Below are 22,973 nucleotides of genomic sequence, written 5' to 3'. Positions count from 1 at the left end.
CTATATCTCTTCATCCCTGGCGCCCTTGATGCCCTCTATCTCTAGATCTCTGGTATCCCATATCTCTGGCTCCCTAACGCTAGCTTCCAGTATGTTCAGTACGTACCGGCGCTGGGCGGGCGCGGCTGCAGGTCGGCTGCGGGGGCTGAAGGCGCAGCCCATCGCTCCAGCAGCCGGCAGATGTTCGCGTGACCAGCTCGCCACGCCACCTTCGCTGGAGTACGACCTGGGTAACAGAATAGTTTGATTTAGGCTAGGATCCTGTAAAGAAATGGCCTGCGTAACAGAATAAATATGCTTTGGGTTTGGTGCCTATAAAATTTCCAAAGAAACACAATCCCTATAAATAACTAAACATCAAAGCATCAAAACTTCAATATCAGTGTTATTGCTGCCTTAATGCAAGACAATGCCCTCTTTTCAAACAGAGAATGTATGAGGTCAAGACTCCACCAAAACGGAGCGTTATCCATTTCGCAAACATTCACTTAAAATCGATATTTTTTTTCAGTAGATGCCTACTGATAAAAAAAATACCGTATTTGGAATTGAAGGACATCATCCTCCGAGCCTTTTTCCCAATCATGTTGGGGTCGGCTTCCAGTCTAACCGGATTCAGCTGAGTACCAGTGCTTTACAAGAAGCGACTGCCTATCTGACCTCCTCAACCCAGTTACCCGGGCAACCCGATACCCCTTGGTTAGACTGGTGTCAGACTTACTGGCTTCTGACTACCCGTAACGACTGCCAAGGATGTTCAATGACAGCCGGGACCTACAGTTTAACGTGCCATCCGAATTGAAGGACACTAAACAGAAAAGAAATTCTGCAGCAATTTGTTTTAAACCCTCTTATAATAGACCAGATTATGGTACCAAAGTTTAAGTATACTAGACTTACCGCAATGATCAGCTTGCAACGGATCGGCACCGTGCTGTAGAAGCCACAACACGCACTCTTCGTGTCCTTCCTGAGCGGCTATACCTGAACAAGCGTAAATACATAATTATTATTCTTAGTTCCTTTATTACAATGTTAATTTGTCAATGTATGTAAAAGTAATAAACAAGGTGGACAGACGATCTCATGAAGGTCGCCGTCGACGCTGGATGCAGGTCGCCTCCAAAAGGTATCTGTGGAGATCTAAGGGGGAGGCCTATGTTCTGCAGTGGACGTCCTATGGCTGAGATGATGATGATGATGATGATGATGATGTAAAAGTAACATATAGGAGACTATTCCCTGTCAAAATGACGGCGAGTAAAACGGATCGAATAAACACAGTAAACACATAGGAAGTGGTGAAGGGTGGGCGTTTTGGGGGCTGTCTTTTGTAAATTCCTGACGTTCAAAAAGTGCTGTCTTGCAGCCAAGTTTGAATAAATGATTTGATGACAGACATTTTCTGAGGAGTTTGTTTACTTCTTCTTCCCAGTAATAACACATAGGAAGTGGTAAAGGGTGGGCGTTTTAGGGGCTGTCCTATGTAATCCTGAAGATCGAAAAGTGCTGTTTTTCAGCCTACTTCGAAAAACCGGACAAGTGCCAGTCGGACTCGCATACGAAGGGTTTAGTACCATTATTTATAAAACGGACTAAAAAATCACGTTTGTTGTATGGGAGACCCCCAAAATATTTATTTAATTCTAGTTTTCTTCAATGATATTATATATATAATCTGAGGTAGATACGTTTTACTGACGTCTGCGCGGCGATACAAACACAAGTTGATCAGCTTGAGTGAACTCAGTCCGTCCTGCGTCTGGCCGTGATGCGAACGTATGTTTAAGCGAGAGTTTGGCGTATAAAAATAAAGAAAAATGCCTAGTTGTGTGTTCAGAAAGTGCAACACTTATACTGGGCCTGCTGTAAAATGCAAGAAGGATGTGTCTTTTCATTTGTAAGTACCGTATAATCTATTTAAAACAGAAAATCATAAATTTTATTTTACTCAAAAATCACTGTCGCGCTGTTGCCGCTTTGACATCTACACGAACGAGACAAATAGTGCGTTGCATGTATGAGTGACAGAGAGAACGAGAAAATGGCGCGCGGTGTTGTCAATTCGAACGATGCTAGAGGATGTTGGGGTCATATGGCTACAATATTGTTTTTCACCACCAGTATTTAATAATATTATCCATAGTAGGTAAACACAACAACAACAGCATTTGACTTTCAACATTAATTTATATTTTATTTTAGATTTCCTAAAGACGGATTAATGAAAGAAAAATGGGTACAAGTGGTAAGAACACAACGGCGAGAAGATGATTGGATGCCAACGACATACTCAACTATTTGTTCTCAACACTTTCTGGAAAGTGACAAGTACGTTAATGTAATGCTAATGTAGCTAATGTAGCTTTCGAATGGTGAAAGAATTTTTAAAATCGGTCCACTAGTTTTTGAGCCTATTCATAACAAACAAACAAAGTTTTCTTTTCTTTGAGTTGGATTTTTTTTAATAAAAAAATATATCGTTAGTTGGAAATATATTTATTTAAACGTGTAATAAACCTACCCTACCTGTTTTTTTTTTAGATCTACTAATATTAAAATTTGTAAATAAACATTTTTATTTAAAAAAAACTGTCTATTTTCTTCATTCTGCTTTCTGTGTACCTATTTTTCCCCAGTTCACACTGGCAGCCGATGCAACGTCATTAGCTGTCGTTGACAATTGACACGTGCACAATATGTTTATCTCTTTTTGACATTGTGGTCCTACATATCTCTTTCATCTTCTGACTTATTCATTGCTAGAAATGAATTGGCTTAGGTTCTTGTAGGTAATTACTAAAATGTCGCCATTTCTTTATTACTTTACAATGAGTATGACGTCTCTAAAACCTCATTGGTTTTCTTAGCATATATTTGTTGTTACAACGGCAACAAAAATACATCATCTGTGAAAATTTCAGCTCTTTAACTATCACGGTTCATGAGATACAGCCTGGTGACAGACGGACGGAGGACAGAGAAGCGAAAACAATAAGGTCCCGTTTTACCCTTTGGGTACGGAGCCTTAAAAAGGATCGCACAACATTTATTTTATAAGAAAGACATTTTCTGGAGAGTTTGTTTACTTCTTCTCCCCAGTAATAGCCCTTGGAAAGTGGTGAATGCTGAAGATCGAAAAGTGCTGGTTTTCAGCCTACTTTGATTTTTTTTGACTTACCCAGTGGTGTAGCGCCTTGGGTACACACGGCAGCAGGGTCGGCTCCCTGGTCGAGTAACGCTCGCAGCACGTTGACGCGGCCCCTCCAAGCTGCCGCATGGAGGGCCGTTCGACGGCATCTGTCTCTACCGTCTACGGCTGCACCACCTGAAGTAGAATAATGTGCTAGTAGAGTATTTGTTCCCTTTATTTCAGGCAACTTTAGAAAATGGTGTAAAAACTATAACAAAAACAACATAATATAAGAACATGGACAAAATGATAACATATAAATAATAAACATATACAAGATGATAAACGAACTGTAGAACATTTGTTGCCTGGTTTAGTGGTTAAACTTGTACTTGAGAACCATCCTCTCAAGTACAAGTGGTTTCCGTTCAAGGCAAGTACCAATGCAACTTTTCTAAGTTTGTATGTACTTCCTAAGTTAATATAATATAATAAAAAGTTAATATAGTAAATATTATAAAGAAGACAGTTAGTCAATAAAAATCAATATTTTTTATCTATAAGTATAGTATAGTATAGCTTTTAGGTTCATATTTTAAAATAACTGTTAGCAAATAAGCCTGTTTAATGTAAGTATTTTGTGGAAAATGTCGTTGGTAACACATTTGTTCATAATTGCTTGTATTTATATCATGTCAAAATGTAATGTGTCACTGTTTTTTTTTTCCAAATAAATAAAATAAAAATAAAATAAAATAAGTTGTATGTATTGAACATCAATGATGGATTAAAGGTGAAGAAAATATCTCGAGAAAACATGGACTTTAAAGTCTGAAATTGCGAATAGTGAGTAATTCTCTAGATACCTAATTTAAGACTAGCCAAGATTCATCGACCGAAATGTACCTGTACTAAATAGTATTATAGAAATTGAACTCACCAACTTTGATCAGTAGGTTGACCATATCCGTATGTCCCTGCCACGCTGACACGTGCAAAGGTGTTCGGCCCTGCACCAAAACAATACATAAATATTAGTATAAATATACATAGTTCTTACGATTCACTTCATTCGGCTTCGATCTCCTTTAAATGTGAGCCAAGGTCGTATTAGGGAAGCGAGGAGCCCCTAAGAAATTTTGTTTCGGGCGCCCATGTGACGAGGTCACTTTTTTATAACCGACTGAATAAAATTGACATTATTTTAAATGTTGGTGTTGATTACATAAACTAAAGTTAAGGTAAACAGGATTTTTTGTAATAGAGACCGATTTGCATTCTGGACCATATTAGACCCCCCAAAAACCAAGTTTTATGAGCTTTTTTTAAAAAAAATTGTAAGTTTGAAATACTACTACTTTGAATGAGCTATGTGACTTAGAAATTTGGTCGTAATCTGCGCCCCTTTTACGCTCTCCACCTTATTATAAAACGTGGTTTTAAGAAGTACCCGCTTTAGTAATAGCTTTAGTCCACTGATCTTGTTCGGGACGGTGGTTTAAAGGTAGTACAAGTGCTGGTACTTTTTAACCGACTTCCCAAAAAGGTTCTCAATTCGGCCGGTATGTTTTTTTTTTTCTATGTATGTACATCGATTACTCCGAGGTTTATAGACCGATTTACGTGATTCTTTTTTTTTTAACCACGTCTTATAATAAGGTGGTCTGTCCCTGGATACCGTGGGTACCAGCCTAACTCCGTTCCTGTCCCATACCTCGCTGTCAGTAGTATCAGCCTGCGCGCGGCACTGCGTGAGCAGGTACCGCGCCATGGGCAGGCGGTTGTCGAGCGCCAGCACGTACAGAGTGCTGCGCCGGTCCGCGTCCAACGCGTCCACTACTGCGCCGCGCGCGTACAACGCTGCTACTGTCTCTATGTGGCCTTCTAGTGCTGCTAGTCTGTGAAGTAAGCGGTAATATGGTGGTTATAGTGGTGCCCAAGTTAAGTCAGCAAGCCCCAGTGGGGCCCATCAGGGCCTGCCAGGGCTGCGGGATTGTTCGAAAAAGTTATAGCGGCCCTGGTACGTAAAGGGGCTTAAGAAGCAACATGTTAAGAGTCTGATACTCCCTCACGCTGCCACAGGGTAATTTTATGAAGATTTCCCAAAAAAGAACAGATATAAGATTGCAAAGTCAACTTGGGACTACATAATGACTCAAAAGGTGAGGTCAAACCGCAAAATACATAATATACAAATTTAATGCCACAAAAGATACGTTTTCACAGCCAAAGACTATGGTCACTAGTCTATAAGTTTCGCACCAGTTTGTGGTGCCTTTCCGGGGCAACCAGTATGGGTGTTACCCCATTCAATAATTTTTCTCAATTCATACAAGCCAGGAAGTCTGACAACCAGTCTTACCAAGGGACCAGAAGCCGACTCCAACATAGTTGGGACAAGGCTATGCAGATGGAAAAGGAACATGGAAAAGGCTAGGCAAATGGTAAAGGCCAAACAACCTATATCTAGACACACGGTAGTGTGTCCGCCAAGTTCGAGCAAAAAAAAGCGACACACCGACCGTGGGTTATATTACACGAACCATTTCGGGCCAAATTCGACCCCCCTATAACTCAAAATCTATTTTATTTACGCATATCAAATTTCTAGTATCTGTTAAGACCCCCCCACTTATCTAAAATACAAAATTTCATTAATATACCTATTGTAGGTCTTGAGATATTGACGTCAGAAAATCGCTATTTTTACTGTACACTCACTGACTTACTGACTGACTCACTCATCAAATACCTAGACCACTTCCAATGGTCGTATTGACTTGAAATTTGGCATGGAGGTAGGTATTTATGTCAAGGTAAAGGGAAAAATCTGAAAATGGCCAAGTGTGAGTCAGTTTCAAAATAATGAAGGTGTATACCCGATGTAAATTTATACCCCTAAGGAACTAAAACGAACTAAAATCTATATTTATATAATATATCTTCGAATGGTCGTACCGATCTGAAATTCGTTACAAAGGTTTGTATTTAGTCAAAGTAAAGTAAAAATCTGAAAACGGCAAGTTTTAATAGAAAATTATATACTTTATTCATTGCGTTTAGTAGGTTTATAACAAGGTGTGTGAAAACTTGCCAAGTAACATCATTAAAAAGTGACTATTTTTAACTGAGGCATGTGTAAGGAACTTGGTACTTATTCAGATCTCACTTCTTTTATAGGCGAAGCATTCCCATATTATCGAACTTGGCAGCCTTTCACATTTTTGTTTTGGGTGGGATTATATTGTAATCACGTCTTCTTTGAAAAGATTGTCTATGGAGTTTCTTGCCTGTTATTCTCCATAAGACCCACTCTTTGGAATCGTACACCAATTGAGGTTTCTTAAGTACCTGTAATACGTCTATATGAAACCTTTGACTTTGAGATGATATCCTCACCTGAAAGCGGTCTTCCCGTCATGAGCTCGCTGTTCCACCCTCGCATCCCACTGGTCTATGAGGATTTCCACCAGTTTGTGGTGACCTTCCTGGGCTGCCAGCATGAGGGGTCCTTTCCCGTCGTTGTCGGCTTCGTCGACTTTCGCACCAGCTTCTAGTAAAGCTTCGCAGACTTCTATGTGGCCTAGGAATTAATAAAAAGGAATGATGAGAATATTTATTTGTAACTTGAATGTATTGAAGAAAAAATATACATGAGTATGTTTTGATAATTTCTAATTTAGGTCTTTTCGTGGACAATGATACCTAGAGAACACGAAACTTCCTTGCAAAAAAAAACATTTAACAAAAAAAACAAGCTACTGCTAAAATATGAAGAAGCAAAATAAAATCGATGTTTAGTGGATGCAGCAAATTATTAATTAATGAATTAATTAATTTCGACACCAACTTCTAGGCCAATGCACCTTGAAGTAATTTTTTTGCTTCAAAGTGTTTCTGTTTTTTTTTTTTACTGACTATCCCGTCACGGGTGAAATCGCAAGTTACATATTCATTCATACAAGTATATTTATTGTGTAGGTATATATAAAGATATCTAACTAATATTACCTTCAAAAGCAGCATAATGTAGCGGCGTCCACCCGGAATTGTCTCTATGATGTTCATCCAGCCCCCGGTCTAACAACTGTCTTACTACCTCCACGTTACCTGAGAACAATATACATTTCTTTTAGTATGTTTTCAGGGTGCCGTACACAAAGGTTAAATGCAGCCTCTGTATGTGTTGTTGTGGGGTTCTTCTTCCGTTAACAGACAGGAAGTGGTGAAGAGCGATGCTTTTTTTTTGTTTAAAAAGGGTTAGTTTGGGACCGTTATTTTTTAATGGGAAATCATCAAATGACCCCACCCTATGTGGTTTAGCAGCTTGAGAGAATGTCAGACTCTTCAAACCCCATTGTTATCCGTCGTATGGCTTTTATGGACCAGGGCCGCGGTAACTCGCGCGAACAATCCCGCAGCCCCGGCAGGCCTTGGCCCTGCTGGGCCCCGCTGGGGTTGCTGACATCTCTTTGAAGAGCGCGTGGAACAACGCGCGCCGTCGACACGGGTCTGTCGTCTAAGCAGACAGAGGGACGATGAGCCACAGCTAATCACAGCCAAATTCACTGCCCACAGCCACACGCCTACGATGACCGGGTGTCATCACTCCGCGCTGGGATGAGTGGTGCAAACTCTCAGTCGCTTAGCTGTCTTGTCAAGCCTCGGGGACCTTTGCTGCAGTTCACTACACACTCACCTTGTGCCGCCGCCACGCTCAGCACAGTGCGTCCGTCAGCGTCCATGTTGTCGACGCAGGCGCCCCAGAACAGCAGCAGGCGCAGCGCCCGCGCGTGGCCGGCGGCGGCGGCGGCCCACAGCGCCGTGCGGCCCGCCGCGTCGCCCGCCTCCGGGTCCGCCTCTGCCTCCAATAGGAGCTCGCAGATCTCACTGAAAAAGGGAGAAATTATGTGAAATAAAGAACTCCCTAAACATGGATGAAAAGGAAAATTATGAAGCTATATTACTGTCGAAGTTTCGTCGAAATCTAATCGACCACTAAATCGTGATTGAGGCACGTACATGACATCTAATTTCACAAACTATAGAGTGATAGGCCGTATACACCGTGACTTTTTAGTCGTCTTACAGCGGCAGCCCACTTCATGTATCCAATGACTAGTAAACGTTCATATAAAGAAATATATATTTATGAGATTTGAATAATTTAAAAATAAAAATTAATTCATTATTATGATGCATGACGTAGATTATAAGAACACCCTGTTGTGAGCGCTGCCCGAATCTTGTATCAATGGAGCGCGGCGCGTTGGGAAGGTACCTACCTTCTACCGTTTGATACGTAAACATTTTTTTTTTTCAGTATTTTTCTTTGCACCTATTATCTTAATTAAGTAAGGCTATAAAATTAATAATCGTGTTTATAGTTCGGCCATTCAGAGAATGCGTTCCTGACACGTCGCGATTGAACGATACTAACAGCGATTTACTTGCGTTGCAGTTACGATAAAAATATTTTTGCTGGTTGTTTACCGTTTTAACAATTGAGGAGCATTAAAACAACATTATTATATCAATAATCAATGAATGTAGTTACGTCGTCAGTTCAATCGCGACGTGTCAGGAACGCATTCTCTGAATGGCCGAACTATAGTGGTATTTTATGTCGGATAGATTGACCTTTGTAAGACGACTAAAAAGTCACGGTGTATATGTAGAAAGAAAGCACCAGTGTACATTCAAGAAGACTGAAGCATCGCGAAACTAGCGTAACTGTTACAGAATGGACCCGCGATAAGAGTTAGTAGGTCGAGGCCGGCTACCATCCCTGTCCTAATGTACAATTTAGCACAATTCATAAAGTTAAAAGTGGATTTAATGGGATGGACCACTTCAAAAATACCACGAGATAAGATATTCATTAAATTACATATTCCTAACGTATAATAATAGCAAAATTAAATAGGTACATAAAAAAACACAATACATACGTATGACCCTCAAAAGCAGCTACCAACAGCGGCGTGGCTCTATCGCGATCAGCTCGCGAGACGTCCGCCCCTCGCTCTAGTAGCAGCGCGGCGCAAGCGCAGCCACTTGCGCAGAGAGAGGCTACTGATAGTGCTGTACGACCTGCAGATGAAAGAATAATCCTCAATGAGTGTCTGCAAACGCCAGTGGGGCACACCAGGGCCGAGGTACATGGTAGGATAAGACTCGAAATTTTTTAACACAGCAGAAATTGCAGTAAACCTATGAATCATGCGTCCGTCGGCTCTTTTTTTATACTATTGTACACAATTTAAATTTTTAATTTTAGTGTATTGGTCTTCCATGTTATTTAAAATTTCATTAGTTTTTTTTTATTCTCTTTTTGCCGCTTTCGTGTGCGCTTTAATTTATTAAATGTTGCTCAACTGTCAGGAGCCAGCTGAAAATCAGTGCTGTCCTTGTATGCACAGCGTATACTGAGCTGAGTCTCCTGCTACATATAATTTTTCTCCTTCTCTTTGTTGTCCTATAAATGTAAAGTGTATGTGTAGCAAATAAATGGTTTAAATAAGAGTGTCACACTCTTACTGACTGAAACCCACCACGTTCTGGGTTATTTGATGATCTCCCGTGCAAAAAAAAAGTGGCAAAATAAAAGCGAATGAGCGCTTTAGATGTCCTTGTTTTGAGGTTTCTGCTGTGTTTATTTTTCCACCGACTTTTACAACAATTTATGGGAACTCCCACCTTTTCTTGAAGTCTGTCAGTATATGTGTGGAATGAAAAACACAGGTTGTCGAGGTTTTCACCTCACGTGCTTGGCCCATGTATGCAGCCTATGGGGTATAGCGTTAAGCCTTCTAGGGCATTCACAATCCTCAACATCATGGTCGATGTCTACTGTCCCATGTAGATATGAGGCCTCCTAAGACAGACCCCCTAGCTACTCACCATCATCATCAGCATGATCGATCTCAGCCCCAGCATCCAACAGAGCTCTCACGATGTCCGCATGGCCCATGTAGGCGGCCGCTATGAGGGGGGTCCGGCCTTCCGCGTCCGCTTTGTCCGGGTCGGCCCCGGCGGCTAGGTGCCGGGAGAACACGGCCTCGTGGCCCATGTACGAGACCTAATACATAGCGCGATGCCTGTAGACCACCTAATTTATCAACCCCCCCCCCCCATTTAGCCTGTATGCCTCATGTATAAGGTCTCCTAACAAAGACACCCCCTTGCCGCAGGTACGTGGCCTCATATATCGCGCGAGGCCCCCTAAAGACCCCTTAAACACCCCCTAACTACTCACCATCATCATCAGCATGATCGATCTCAGCCCCAGCATCTAGCAGGGCTCTCACGATGTCCGCATGGCCCATGTATGCGGCCGCTATGAGGGGGGTCCGGCCTTCCGCGTCCGCTTTGTCAGGGTCGGCCCCGGCGGCTAGGAGCCTGCACGATCATAATGTCTGCGTGGCCCCATGTGGGAGACCTCGCCCCCCCCCCCTCACATCGTAGGTACGAGGCCTAATAAAAGGCGTGAAGCCCCCAAACTACTCACCATCATCATCATAGGTACGAGGCCTCGTAAAGGGTGGAAGGCCCCCTAAACACCACTCAAAGACCCCCTAACTACTCACCATCATCATCAGCATGATCGATCTCGGCGCCAGCATCTAACAACGCTCTCACGATGTCCGCATGGCCCATGTACGCGGCCGCTATGAGGGGGGTCCGGCCTTCCGCGTCCGCTTTGTCGGGGTCAGCCCCGGCGGCTAGGAGACGGGAGACCACGGCCTCGTGGCCTGACCAGGCTGCCGCTCTGGTTAAAAGAGAGTGAATTTTAAAGATAGATAGTCACAATTTTGAACATAACATGATAGATACATAGTCACAATTTTGAACATAACGTGATAGATACATAGACACAATTTTGAACATAACGTGACAGATAGGTCACATCATTTTCAATGCAACATCAAAAACCTATACGTGTTGTTATAGTTCGGCCATTCAGAGAATGCGTTCCTGGGGGTCTACTCTTATTCAACGAAACGAAACTTCGATATCGAACGAAATTCAAACGAAGTTTCGTTAGTGACCCTACTCTATTTCATTTTCGGATGCGCATACGAAGTTCGGAACCATAGACAATTTTCGTGAACGAATGAAATCTATAATATTGTGTGGGGCTTTTATGATGTCGACTAAACTAAGTTACGGTTTTTACTTTAACTTGAAATTATTAAACTTTTCAGCTTTACTTATTCATGTAACATTATAAATGTGATTCATTACATATTTCTTGTAATATTCATGCAAACAATTTAAACTTTTACATAAAAAATATATTTTCAACTACTTTCGACTCGACACTATAAAAAACCCTTTGACAGTCATTGCTAACCAACTAATTTGAAGAGTACTATTTCATACCAAAAATGGGTTATCACGTATGACAACCAAAAATAGCTGCATAATACAATCTAATCATAACATGTCAACTTACAATTTTTTGTTTGAATACTTTGTAAAGTTTTCTGGAGTGTGTTTCTCAAGTGTCGTATTAAATAAATCATGTTTCCAAGTGCGTTTATACAAAGGTACGCGTTCCTTAAGGAAGTATTATGTCGTACTTTACTACAGACCTACTTCTACGTACGACGTCTGCTGTATTTTGGTTCGCAACAAGTTTTGTTTTGGATTTAAAAACTTTGTAAGTAGATATCATATTATACAAATGTAATATTTGGTTTTGCTCTAGCACCATTGCCTTTTCTAATAATAAGCATTTATATTTTCAGTTTAAAATGGCTCCACAAACGGGTTCGGCAACTCCTGAACAAATAGAAACCCTTCTCAATTTCCTGGACGAACACAGAGATTTAGCTCGCGGGAGATTGAGAGGTAGTGACGGGAGTGCCCACGCAAAGAGGCTGTGGGAAGAATTGTGTAACAATCTTAATTCGATGGGTGGTTGCACTAAAACTGTTCAACAGTGGCAAAAGGTACCTAGTATTTTCTCCATAACAAACATATAATAATATAGTTACATAAATAACTCATGCTTTTTTATTTTGCAGGTATGGTTTGATCGCAAACATCTCGCGAAGAAAGCTGCTGCTGATTCTCGGAGGTTGGCTTCAGCGACTGGAGGTGGTCCATTGACGGCACCCCAACTGTCCCAATGGCAGTTGAAAATACTGTCAATAATGGGATTTGGGTTTGGTGATCGCCAAACAGGTGCCAGAGTGCCAGCCTTTATGGAGGTTAGTCTTTGATTTATAAGTGAATCACAATCTTAATTACATCCCAAATTTTTTTACATCAATTTACTTTAAAGGAAGTTAATGTCATCAAATCTAATTCCTCTAGTCTTTCATTTGTTAATTAAAACATATTTATTTTCAGATCAATGAACCAATTCCATCAACCTCCAGTCAAACAAGCCATCCTGTGAGAATTCCACAGCCCTTTGATGACAATCCAGAGGAATTTCTAGAGTATGTGGAACCCAGCCAGGAAGATAGGCAGCTGTCACAACCTGAGAGTCCAGCTGTAACAGCTGCCTATGTACCACCACCATTCACACAAGAATGCCCAACGTTCACACCTTGTAAGTATTTTATTGTGGTTTATTGAGTAATGCTATTATAAAAAAAAATACACAATATAGATAAAAAAAAATTGAGTGTATTTATATAAAATACTCTTCATAAAGAATAGAGATTAACCTTACGATTGAATAATGATTGCATCTTTTAAAAATGTTTGCATGTATGGTATTAAAGGGGTCAAGTGTTGAGTTGAGAACTTTTGTTGTTACTTAACCCATTCAAGTGTCTTAGGAATATTTTGTTTACACTGTTGTTCTGAGCTATTGACTAAAATTGGAATGTTGTTTTGCAGCCTCACGACGTACACGCTCTACAAGGAGACGATCTGCCAGCACAGATGTAAGAAGCAGATTATATCAGTATGAAGAGGAGCGTGCACAGAGAGAGACGGTGACAAACGCAGAGCTTGCAGGCATCAGGGGTGAATTGGCAGGCATCAGTGCTACCCTGTTGCAGCTGCATAATACAATAAAGGAATATGTAGATAGGAATTAAGATTTTGTTAGTGTTTTGTTATTAATTTGTTATGTTTACATAGGATTAATGATTATTATATTTATTTTAAGGATTATTATAAGCGAGGACTTTTAATTGGCTCTGTGTCGACTATGACTTCCTTTTATTGTTTAGTTTTTGTTTATCTGTAAGTTCTCCATAGTGTACTAAATAAATAAATAAATAAAATAAAGTAAATAAAACTTTAAGTATATATTTTATTCTTTTATTAAACTCTAAAGCAAAGAAATAATATGTCAAATTCTTGAAATCAATAAGTATATATTTCAATAAAGAAATATGTAGGATAAAGTTCTACTTGAGCATGTTATGATGTGCTTGAGTAGAACTTTGTCCTACCTATTCCTTTCTAAAATTTGAACTAACAAAGCTCTGGCCCTTCGACCTGCCTGTAGAGCTTGAGCTGAAGAAGTGGCTGATTGAGAGGGGGGGACCTGTCGGCTTCTCTCCACTTGGAGTTGATCTTCTGTCATCTCGGGAGCATCAATGCCACCCCTTAAACACAAGTTGTGTAAAACACAGCATGCTATTACAATTTTACCAGCTGTTTCAGGGCAGTAATGCAGTTCCCGAGCTGACAAAAGACATCTCCATCGTCCTTTTAGGATCCCAAATGTGCGTTCGATGGTGGATCGTGCACGCTTCTGGACAAAGTTGTATCTGCCTTCAGGAGAATCTTCAACAGCATTGTCTATAGGTGTCATCATATGCTCCCTTAGAGCATACCCAGAATCACCTAAAATATATAAATAATATGTGAATAACACTACTTAATTAATAATATAATATAAATGTGAAAGTTTGGGGTAACACTTTTAACCCAACTTGTACAAATATATTCAAAATACCATCCACTCAAACATACCTAACAGATAAACTGTTTCATTCTGGAGACCCTCCAAGTGGCTTCTAATATCACACTCTCTCCAAATATAAGCATCATGTGTTGCTCCACCAAATGACGCATCCACATTTGTTATGTAGCAATCACTGTCACATATCTGAAAAATAATAAAAGATGGATCGAATCATAATATAAACAACAGTCAATGCCTCAATTAAATAATTAATGTTTAGTTCTTACACTTACAACTTGGGTGTTAAGAGAATGAAAATGTTTTCGGTTAAAATATTGTTCCTCATGCTCTGAAGGTCTAACAATTGCAATATGCGTGCAATCAATGCACCCAATCACACCAGGAAGCCCATATTTGTCATAAAATCTGCAATATGATAATAATGATAATATGGCATTCATTCTAAACACGTAATATAATAATCATGTTTGATATGGTACATACTGTCGCTTAATAAGATTCCTTTCATTTATATTTTGCGGGAATTTGATGTACTTCCTTACTATATGGGGTGCATTTAGGGCAGTTGTGACTTCCTTCAAACAACGAGAAACAGTCTGTTGTGCCAAGGGCCCGTCTAAGTTTTGACCCACTGACCCTTGGTAACAACCTCGGGCATAAAAATTTAAGGCTGTAAGGATCTGAAAAAGACGAGGATTATGAAGTTTGATATGCTCATTTTAATTGAAAATATATAGTAATCAAAAAAAACATCACCTTAATTGTAGGCTCAATTCCATGACGCCTTGCCTTTGGAGGTAATAAAGGTACTAATTCCTGGCACAACTCCTCGAATAATTGCCGATTGAGTCGGTAATTTCCTACAAACTCAACGTCGGGAATTTCGTTTATATTTAATTGATTGCGCAAGCGGCGCCGGTTCCTTCTTCGCTCTACACGATCTTCACGTAAAGCTGCTTCGATTAAAAGCATTCTTGTAGCCATTTCCAATAATTTTCACACAAAATTCACAAAACAAAAAGTAAAACGAAAATCAAACGATAACACTTTTGGTTTCGTTGAATTTGAGGTTAAAATTCCGAAGTTTCGTCTGTCAAACTCAAATATTCGTTCGTGACATTTCGAATTAGAGTAGGGTTATAGACAATAAACGTCAAACAATCTTCGTTCGTACGAAATTTCGGAACGAAATGGAACCGTGGTAAGAAGTTCGCGAAATTTCGTACGAAACTTCGTTTTTCGTTGAATTAGAGTAGACCCCCTGACACGTCGCGATTGAACTGACGACGTAACTTTGCAATGGCGTTGCAGTTACGATAAAAATATTTTTGCTGGTTGTTTACCGTTTTAACAATTGAGGAGCATTAAAACAACATTATTATATCAATAATCAATGAATGTTATTACGTCGTCAGTTCAATCGCGACGTGTCAGGAACGCATTCTCTGAATGGCCGAACTATAAAAAAATATCGGCAAAATCGGGAGAGGGTTAAAATTTTAATTTTAAATCTTAATATAATTGGAAAACAATTTAATTAACATAAATAAAGTGTATGAACATACCTTAAAGCAGTCCTGTTATCTGCGTCTACGCAATCTACGTCACAGCCGAATTCCAGTAGAACTTCCACCACCTGCGGACAAGAAATGTATGTTAATAATGCATTCGGAATAAGGGCAGTTTTTTTTTGTTAGTACTTTGACAAAAATAGAATTGTGGTAGGTCCTTTTCGCGACTGGTCCCATCTGTACATCTTTAGCAGGCATTAGCAGCTTGACGAGCAGTCTTGTCCAGTGGTTACAAGTGGTTGGTAGATCAGATGCACAGTCGCTTCATGTATGAATGCTCTTCCTATCATCTGTCTGTCTTTTTCACAAATATGTTGGGTTTGGCTTCCAATCTATCTGACCTCTTCAACCTAGTTACCCTGGCTACCCAATACCCCTTGATAAGACAGGCCGTTTGGTTTGGTGTGTGTTCTTTGCTGCTCTTACCATGAAGTTACTTATTACCATCTACTCAATTACTTACCTCTGTATATCACAGTGCACATGAAGTACTGCCTATCTGACCTCCTCAACCCAGTTACCCGATACCTCTTGGTAATACTGGTTTGTTGACGTACTGTTGGTGTAATGCCGTGCCGCCGGTAGCGTCTGTCGCGTCTACTAGCCCGGGGTATAGTGCAGTACCCACCTCAGTATGTCCAGCCCAGGCCGCAGCCCTGAGTGGGCTCCAGCCGTCAGCATCGGCGGCGTCGGGGCGGGCGCCGGCACGCAGCAGCAGCGCGGCGGCGTGGGCGCGGCCGCCGCGTGCCGCCGCGTGTAGCGCCGTGCCGCCTGTAGCGTCCGTCGCGTCTACCAGACCGGGGTAACGCTGGGGGATAAGATAGTTGTATTATATACAGGGTTACTTGTAAGTAGACCACATCCTTTCATGAGGTGATAGTATAGGTCAATATGAACAAATTTGACCATGGGATACACCGGGCAAAAGTTAACCCGTTTCAAGATAATCGAATTTTAAGATCTTTTCTTAACAGGTCGTCTAGGTACACATATAAATTTTTATTATTAGTTAAAAGTCTAGTTTTTGGGTAGAAGATAAATCACTTCATAATAACAAACCATAAAACTGTACAAATCACAGAGGAAATTATAGCGAACAGCAATTACTTTTTTAGTAGCTATTTTCTCAAAGATAGTACTCTTCATTTTTTTGTGCAGAATACTTAAAAAACATCTACATTTACCTAGCTATCCAAAAAGGCACAAAACACACAAAAATCCGCAAAAACGAGACTTTTAACTAATAATAAAAATTTATACGTGTTACTTATGAGATGACGGCAGACAGAAGAGTATAGAAGAAGAAAACATACTGCACCGACAACGAATTAAAATTGGGATAAGGGCAGGAGGATGACGATGATAAGTAAGGTTTCGAAGGTCCTACCTTCAACAGCGCAGCCAAGGTCTCCTCATCACCTTTCGCAGCTAACTCATGTACGGTGTTAGGATCCAATGGTATTTCCTCATCCTGTTCTTTGGCAGTCGTGGTGTCATCTTCGTTCTCTAAAGGCTGGTCTGTTGATAGCTGTGGAAGATTATAGTGGTTAAAATTGCTTTATATGTAAAAAAATACTGTAAAAAGTAGCCGTTATGCAAGTCTATGTCTACGTAAATGCAAGTCCCGTTAATGTCGATTCAGTAGTTTTAAAGATTATCTGGAACAAATATGTATATTAATATCAAGGTGTAAGTCCCGTTGTAGCTACTACGTACATGCACCCGGATGGTTGCCCATGAACTTTGCCAGGAACTACATTATGTCATATTCTAGTCGGGTATGGGGAGAATTCCTCGGAACATCCTGCTGGAAAACGGACACAGAACCACCACTAGCCTAGCTTGGAGAAGGTAGCAGTCTAGCTTTGGGCGAACATTAAGAATAGAACATAAAGTTTACTCCTATAGATAGCATAGTCAAGGCCTCTTACCATCATCTCCTGTTGCTCAGCTTCAGGAGGCACGGAGTCAGCTCGACTCAGCTCCAGCAGAGCCCGCAGCACGCGTCGGTCTCTCGGCCAGTGAGTAGTGCTCTCACCGGCTATCAACTCTGGCATTATGGCTTCGAGTGCCGTTGGGTCTGCTGTGGAAGAAATAGAAGTGTTAAGGGCCGCAGCAAACACGTGTGACAATAAATTATAATATGATAACATACCCTAATTTTACATGAGACCAAAATAATAAATCCAATCAGATAAGCTATTTGACCTATAAATAAAATAGCATTATCTTTTAAATAACAATCCTGTAATAAGATATGTTCATTGATAAGAAGTGAAATGCAAAAATATTGATAATATCTGCCTGAACTAGTTTAAATGCACAACAATGTTATGTAAAGACAATCTGTTGACTGATTATATAGTTAATAACTTATCGTAACTAATACCTATGCCAATATAGAAATCAAGAAAGAACATATTTGGACACACCCTAAATTGATTAAAAAAAACTTTTTACAAAACCTAATTTTCATCCAGCATTATGAAGACTTGACCCTATTCTCTAAATCCTAATGGAACTACTTCCCATACTCTTCAGCGGTTTTACCCAGGTTCCGGGAGACCCACTTCCCGCAACCGGCTAATCCCTTCTCAGTCTCTTGACTATATGTGTACCAAACATTTCAATCTATTCGGTTGTATTGGCGTGAAAACGTTGACCGACGAGAGTTACTTTCGCATTTACAATATCATTAAAGTCCCTACATTCATTTTATTTTTAGCTGGTAAAAGTATTTAGTTTTCCCCACTGTCGTTAGGCAATATTACATGTCCCATTTTTTCTACAAAAGACGTCAGTAATTGCTTAGTAATATTGTTATTTGCGTCAATAGTTTAATCGGTCGGGTAAATAACCATGAAAGAGGAGGAAGAACATGTATATTACTCGCTATTTATAGAGAATTCTTAGTTTTTAACTAATAGGGTTTTCCAATAGCCGGTGTTGTATTATACTGATGAAATTGATACCCGTCGGTAACACTGGTTGTCAGATTTTCTAGCTTTCAACTACCCGTAACGACTGCCAAAGATGTTCAAATGAGAGCCGGGGCCACCAATGTAACGTGCCCCGAACCAAGGAGGAAATCGTAATTCCAAGATCGTCACTCCACGGACCGACCGCACCAAACATTACTAACCTTATGATCGATTGGCTCGTGCGGGTGTTAGTTAGCCATTAGCCACGAGCTCCAATACTTTTATACAGAATGCTCCAAAAATAACTAAGGCGAGTTTCATTCTGTAAAACAGCGAGAGGGGCTTATTATCTAATTATTTCGCACCCCAAAAAAAGTATGTTCTACCATTGAAAAAACACGTGGTAAAATCAATTAACAAATGAACGATTCGTTATCTTAGTGCAATTTCAACTCACCTAATAATTGTTGATAATGATTATAGTACAAATACTCCATATTTTCCACATTAGACATAATATTACTGTACATTGTTTCTATGTCGGTTAACATCGGGATAAACATTCACTGGTTAAACTTTGAAAAAGATATTTAACTTATTCACTGAGTTCTTTTTACTACAAAGTCCAACAACACTTAATGTATTTAGCCGACTTCGCAAAAAGGAGGAGGTTCTTTCAGTCTACGGTCCAGCAACACATTTGGAGTCAATTCAGATATTTGTATGTTTATTGCACTTTTAAATTATATTTTGGAAGGGCCAATTAACATAAATATTTTAAAGGTCCAAAACTTTACGAAAATATCACTGATTTCCCGATCTCGTTTTGCAAATACTTTGATAGTTCACAGAATAAGGAAATGCTTGAGTTTTGTCATTTCTTTTATCACTATCACAAATCAGATTATCTTCTAAGAAGAACAAATATGACACACACAGGAAACTATTTACACTCCACTTAGATAAATCACAAAACTATATTCTTTCACTTTGAAACTCCAAAATCCACTAAAATGGAACCACCAATTTTGAAAACTAAAACTTCCAATCTACACTTTAAAATATTGACCGAAACATATTCAATTTAGTACGAAAAACTTTTCATCATCTGCCAAGCCTTTTCCCAACTATGTTGGGGTCGGCTTCCAGTCTAAACGGCTGCAGCTGAGTACCAATGTTTTACAAGGAGCGACTGCCTATCTGATCTCCTCAACCCAGTTACCCGGGCAACCCGATACCCGTTGGTAAGACTGGTTGTCAGACTTCTGTATGACAGAGTTTTACGAAAAGTTATTATTTTATATTAAAATCACTTAAAACATACTATAGGTGTTTACAACACAAAATATAGTGAGCAACTGAATGTATGTAGCTACAATTTTCCTGAGAACTAATTAGTCATAATTTAGACTTTATTTGTATTGAGATAAGGGCTACTACTATGTGGTAATTGTTATTAGTAGCTAATATTTTGTTGGTTTGTCTCTTTGTCTGTCAATATTATAGTAAAGGTTTTTTGTTTCGATTTTTAAACACCGCTATTCAGATGTACATGGTGAGACTAGATTCCGACCCCAACATGGTTAGGAAATGATATTTACTTTACCAATCTCATAAACTTACTCATCCAATATGAAAAATATTTCAGTGATACTTTATTTATCCAGTTGCGCTAAGGAGTAAACGTTTTTCATGAACCTCTTTATTAGTGCAAGCCACATGAAAATCTGTCCAGCTACTAACGATTTCATCACATATAGATAAGCAGACTTTGTTTCATAATTATGTAATATTAGCTTCCGCCAGCGGCTTCGCCCGCGTGGTGTGTTGATAAAAAGTAGCCTATGTGTTAATCCAGGGTATCGCCTATCTACATACCAAATTTCAGTCAAATCGGTCCAGCCATTTTTGCGTGATTGAATAACAAACATACATTCACACAAACTTTCACATTTATAATATAAGTAAGATATAAGTAAGAAGTAAGATTTACTCAAATGTTACAGCAACTCAAAAAGAGCCAGTAAAACCTGCGGTATGTAACTAGTTTTCAATACACCGGACAGGATATGATAATAAAATTAAACATAATAATTACTGCAATCATTGTTCGAAGGAATACAGTCAGTCAGTCAGGTCAGTTACATTGATAAAATGTGATTGTAAATTGTATACAGGGTGTTGTTTTTTGAAAAACAATATAAACTACAAAAAATCTATTGTTATTTACATAATTTTATTAGATCTCGAAAGGCAGCCTGGTAGAATTTTTTGTATTCTTCTACCATGCTTATATTGATCCTTTCTCATATTATAATTGCAAAAGAAATTATGAATGTCGGGCTGAATTGATTTTAATTAAATTTGGTACACATATAGTCTGGAGTCTAAGAAAGGACATAGGCTACTGTTTGACCTGGTTGCAGAAAGTGGTTCTCCCGGCAATTGGTTGAACCGCGGAGAAAAGCTAGTATTTCATTAAGGACTAGCTTCTGCCAGCGGTTTCACCCGCCTCCCATGGGAACTACTTCCCGTACCGGGATAAAAAGTAGCCTATAGCCTTCCTCGATAAATGGGCTATCTAACACTGAAAGAAATTTTCAAATCGGACCAGTAGTTCCTGAGAATAGCGCGTTCAAACAAACAAACAAACTCTTCAGCTTTATAATATTAGTATAGATATGTATTACGCTGTTGATCATTTATTTTCAGTAATAAAGATTACACTATATTTACAAACTTAAACTACTTTACTAAATAAAAATACAATACTAATGGATAATGGATATGTATTAGTTTTATAATGTAAATATTTATTTATTACAATGCCATTATTCATTATAAGAACATTCTGTATAACAATAAGTGTGTATAGTAAATACTGTGTTTATCTTATCTGTAAAATATAAGGCATTCAAAAAATCCACCAAATGATTATTATCTAACAAACAATACCTATCGATACATCATACTTTCACAATACCATTTTATTTAACTTGCCTTGTTTATACTAATACTAGCTTTTGCCCGCGACTTCTTTCGCGTGGAATAGTAACTTAAGGTTTGACCAATAGGTGGCGCTATATGTCCGGAATAAATTTTGTTTTTATATTTTTTTGTAATAAAAACTATCCTATGTCCTTTCTCAAATTTCAAACTATATCTGTACCAAAGGACAATGGGCACTTTGTATGGGATTTGGTACCCGCTCCAACAGTAACGTATGATATATCATTAGAAAGATATTTACGTGAACAATAATAAAAACTATGGGGTTTGCCTCAATTAGCTGTCTGATCCGAGTAACGATAAAAATTAAATCGACATAGAAACAAGTATGTCATCCATATGCAAATTCATTAAGAGGCATATGTCGTCAGTATAATAATTTTAAACTCAGTTAATAGACATCTTAAATTGTTTGAGATACACTCTATTATAATCTAAAGGTTGTAATAGTCTATCTATGGAGTCATACTACGGAAACACAATCGTCATCTGATTTGACAAAAGTTCAAAACATTTCTGAAAACACAACTAATCATTTTAGTTACATACTATCTTTAAACATACTGGCTTCCATGTACCTACACATTATATGAAATAAAAAAAACCTGTTATTAAAACACGATAATCATTAAACATTAATTGATTGTAAATACTGAAAGACTTTCATCAAATACATAAGCTATATTCTGCGTGAACTGCAAAGGTTTGCGCACAGACTTTTTTTAAAGCAGTGGGCAGGCAAACATTCTAAGAAGGCCAAATTCTTGTTTTTTGTTACTTTACCAGTTTTTATTCAATACAGTTGGATTTAAGAACTACATCTACGTTGATGATTTATGAACATTATACATTCTATTAGTCGATGTCACGCGAAATGGACAAGGAATTGGGACTAGTCGTCATAGTAAACATTTTTTGGCTTGCCAAGACCTACGCAATGGTACTAGAATCAACACTGTTGGACAGGGTACCAAAACTCTTTGGAGTCTCGTACTAGCTGCGAATCGATGCAGTCGTGCTGCTGACGCGTATATTTGTTTATTACAAATAAGAATTTAGCGCGGCGCAAGCCGTTGCTAGTCGTTTTTTAATCGCCATGAGTGAACAACTCGTGGCGAATGAGCTGCTGGCGTTCCTGCAGCAGAAGCTGGACGTGATGGACGAGGTGTCCGCTGTCCAAATCTGCGCGTCGAACTTCAGCGAGGATGACGTCGCTGCTGCAAAGCAGCTGCTGTACAGGTTGCTCAACAAGAGCGACCAGATGGTGTCCCGCCGGCGTGACGGGACAAAGAAGAGCATTCAGGACATCATCACGCTGCTAAAGGAGACCGATCCAGACGACGTGCCGACGTTTGTGGCGAAGGATCTGAATAAGCTTCCGCCCGTCACCTTCGACCACGTCGACGTTACGAGCCTGCTGAAAGACATCGTCTTTCTAA

The 22,973-nt window shown here is 39.4% G+C and overlaps 3 protein-coding genes across 4 annotated transcripts in view; 1 reads left to right on the top strand and 2 right to left on the bottom strand.

Moving 5' to 3' along the window:
- The window catches only part of LOC124643637 (ankyrin repeat domain-containing protein 50), a 64,053-nt gene that overhangs the window by 8,437 nt on the left and 32,643 nt on the right, over nt 1-22,973 (bottom strand). The window contains exons 21-34 of the mRNA XM_047182652.1: nt 17,536-17,687; nt 16,992-17,132; nt 16,233-16,412; nt 15,599-15,669; nt 10,723-10,904; nt 9,085-9,226; nt 7,833-8,023; nt 7,145-7,243; nt 6,533-6,716; nt 4,848-5,031; nt 4,074-4,143; nt 3,182-3,328; nt 901-984; nt 107-226 (exon numbers count right to left, since the gene is read on the bottom strand). Of these exons, the coding sequence (XP_047038608.1) occupies nt 107-226; nt 901-984; nt 3,182-3,328; nt 4,074-4,143; nt 4,848-5,031; nt 6,533-6,716; nt 7,145-7,243; nt 7,833-8,023; nt 9,085-9,226; nt 10,723-10,904; nt 15,599-15,669; nt 16,233-16,412; nt 16,992-17,132; nt 17,536-17,687 (1,947 nt within the window). The remainder of the gene's footprint in view (nt 1-106; nt 227-900; nt 985-3,181; nt 3,329-4,073; nt 4,144-4,847; nt 5,032-6,532; nt 6,717-7,144; nt 7,244-7,832; nt 8,024-9,084; nt 9,227-10,722; nt 10,905-15,598; nt 15,670-16,232; nt 16,413-16,991; nt 17,133-17,535; nt 17,688-22,973) is intronic.
- On the top strand, nt 11,091-13,402 carry LOC124643621. 2 transcript variants are annotated; one of them, XM_047182636.1, is made up of 5 exons: nt 11,091-11,798; nt 11,887-12,090; nt 12,166-12,351; nt 12,494-12,698; nt 12,992-13,402. In XM_047182636.1, exons 1-5 carry the CDS (start codon nt 11,538-11,540, stop codon nt 13,192-13,194), a joined length of 1,059 nt encoding a protein of 352 aa, XP_047038592.1. In that variant the 5' UTR covers nt 11,091-11,537; the 3' UTR covers nt 13,195-13,402. The 2 variants fall into 2 exon arrangements, with proteins under 2 accessions (XP_047038592.1, XP_047038593.1); XM_047182637.1 differs by having other exon boundaries at nt 11,091-12,090.
- LOC124643620 (putative nuclease HARBI1) lies at nt 13,407-15,153 on the bottom strand. The gene is made up of 5 exons (XM_047182635.1): nt 14,790-15,153; nt 14,517-14,713; nt 14,306-14,438; nt 14,081-14,216; nt 13,407-13,951 (listed from the first exon to the last, which is right to left on the bottom strand). Exons 1-5 carry the CDS (start codon nt 15,015-15,017, stop codon nt 13,551-13,553), a joined length of 1,095 nt encoding a protein of 364 aa, XP_047038591.1. The 5' UTR covers nt 15,018-15,153; the 3' UTR covers nt 13,407-13,550.

The sequence above is a fragment of the Helicoverpa zea genome, chromosome 28 (genome assembly GCF_022581195.2).
Source record: "Helicoverpa zea isolate HzStark_Cry1AcR chromosome 28, ilHelZeax1.1, whole genome shotgun sequence".
Taxonomy (NCBI): Eukaryota; Metazoa; Arthropoda; class Insecta; order Lepidoptera; family Noctuidae; genus Helicoverpa; species Helicoverpa zea.
The sequence above is the reverse complement of the archived record's forward strand: the minus strand, read 5'-3'. Positions and strand labels throughout refer to the sequence as shown.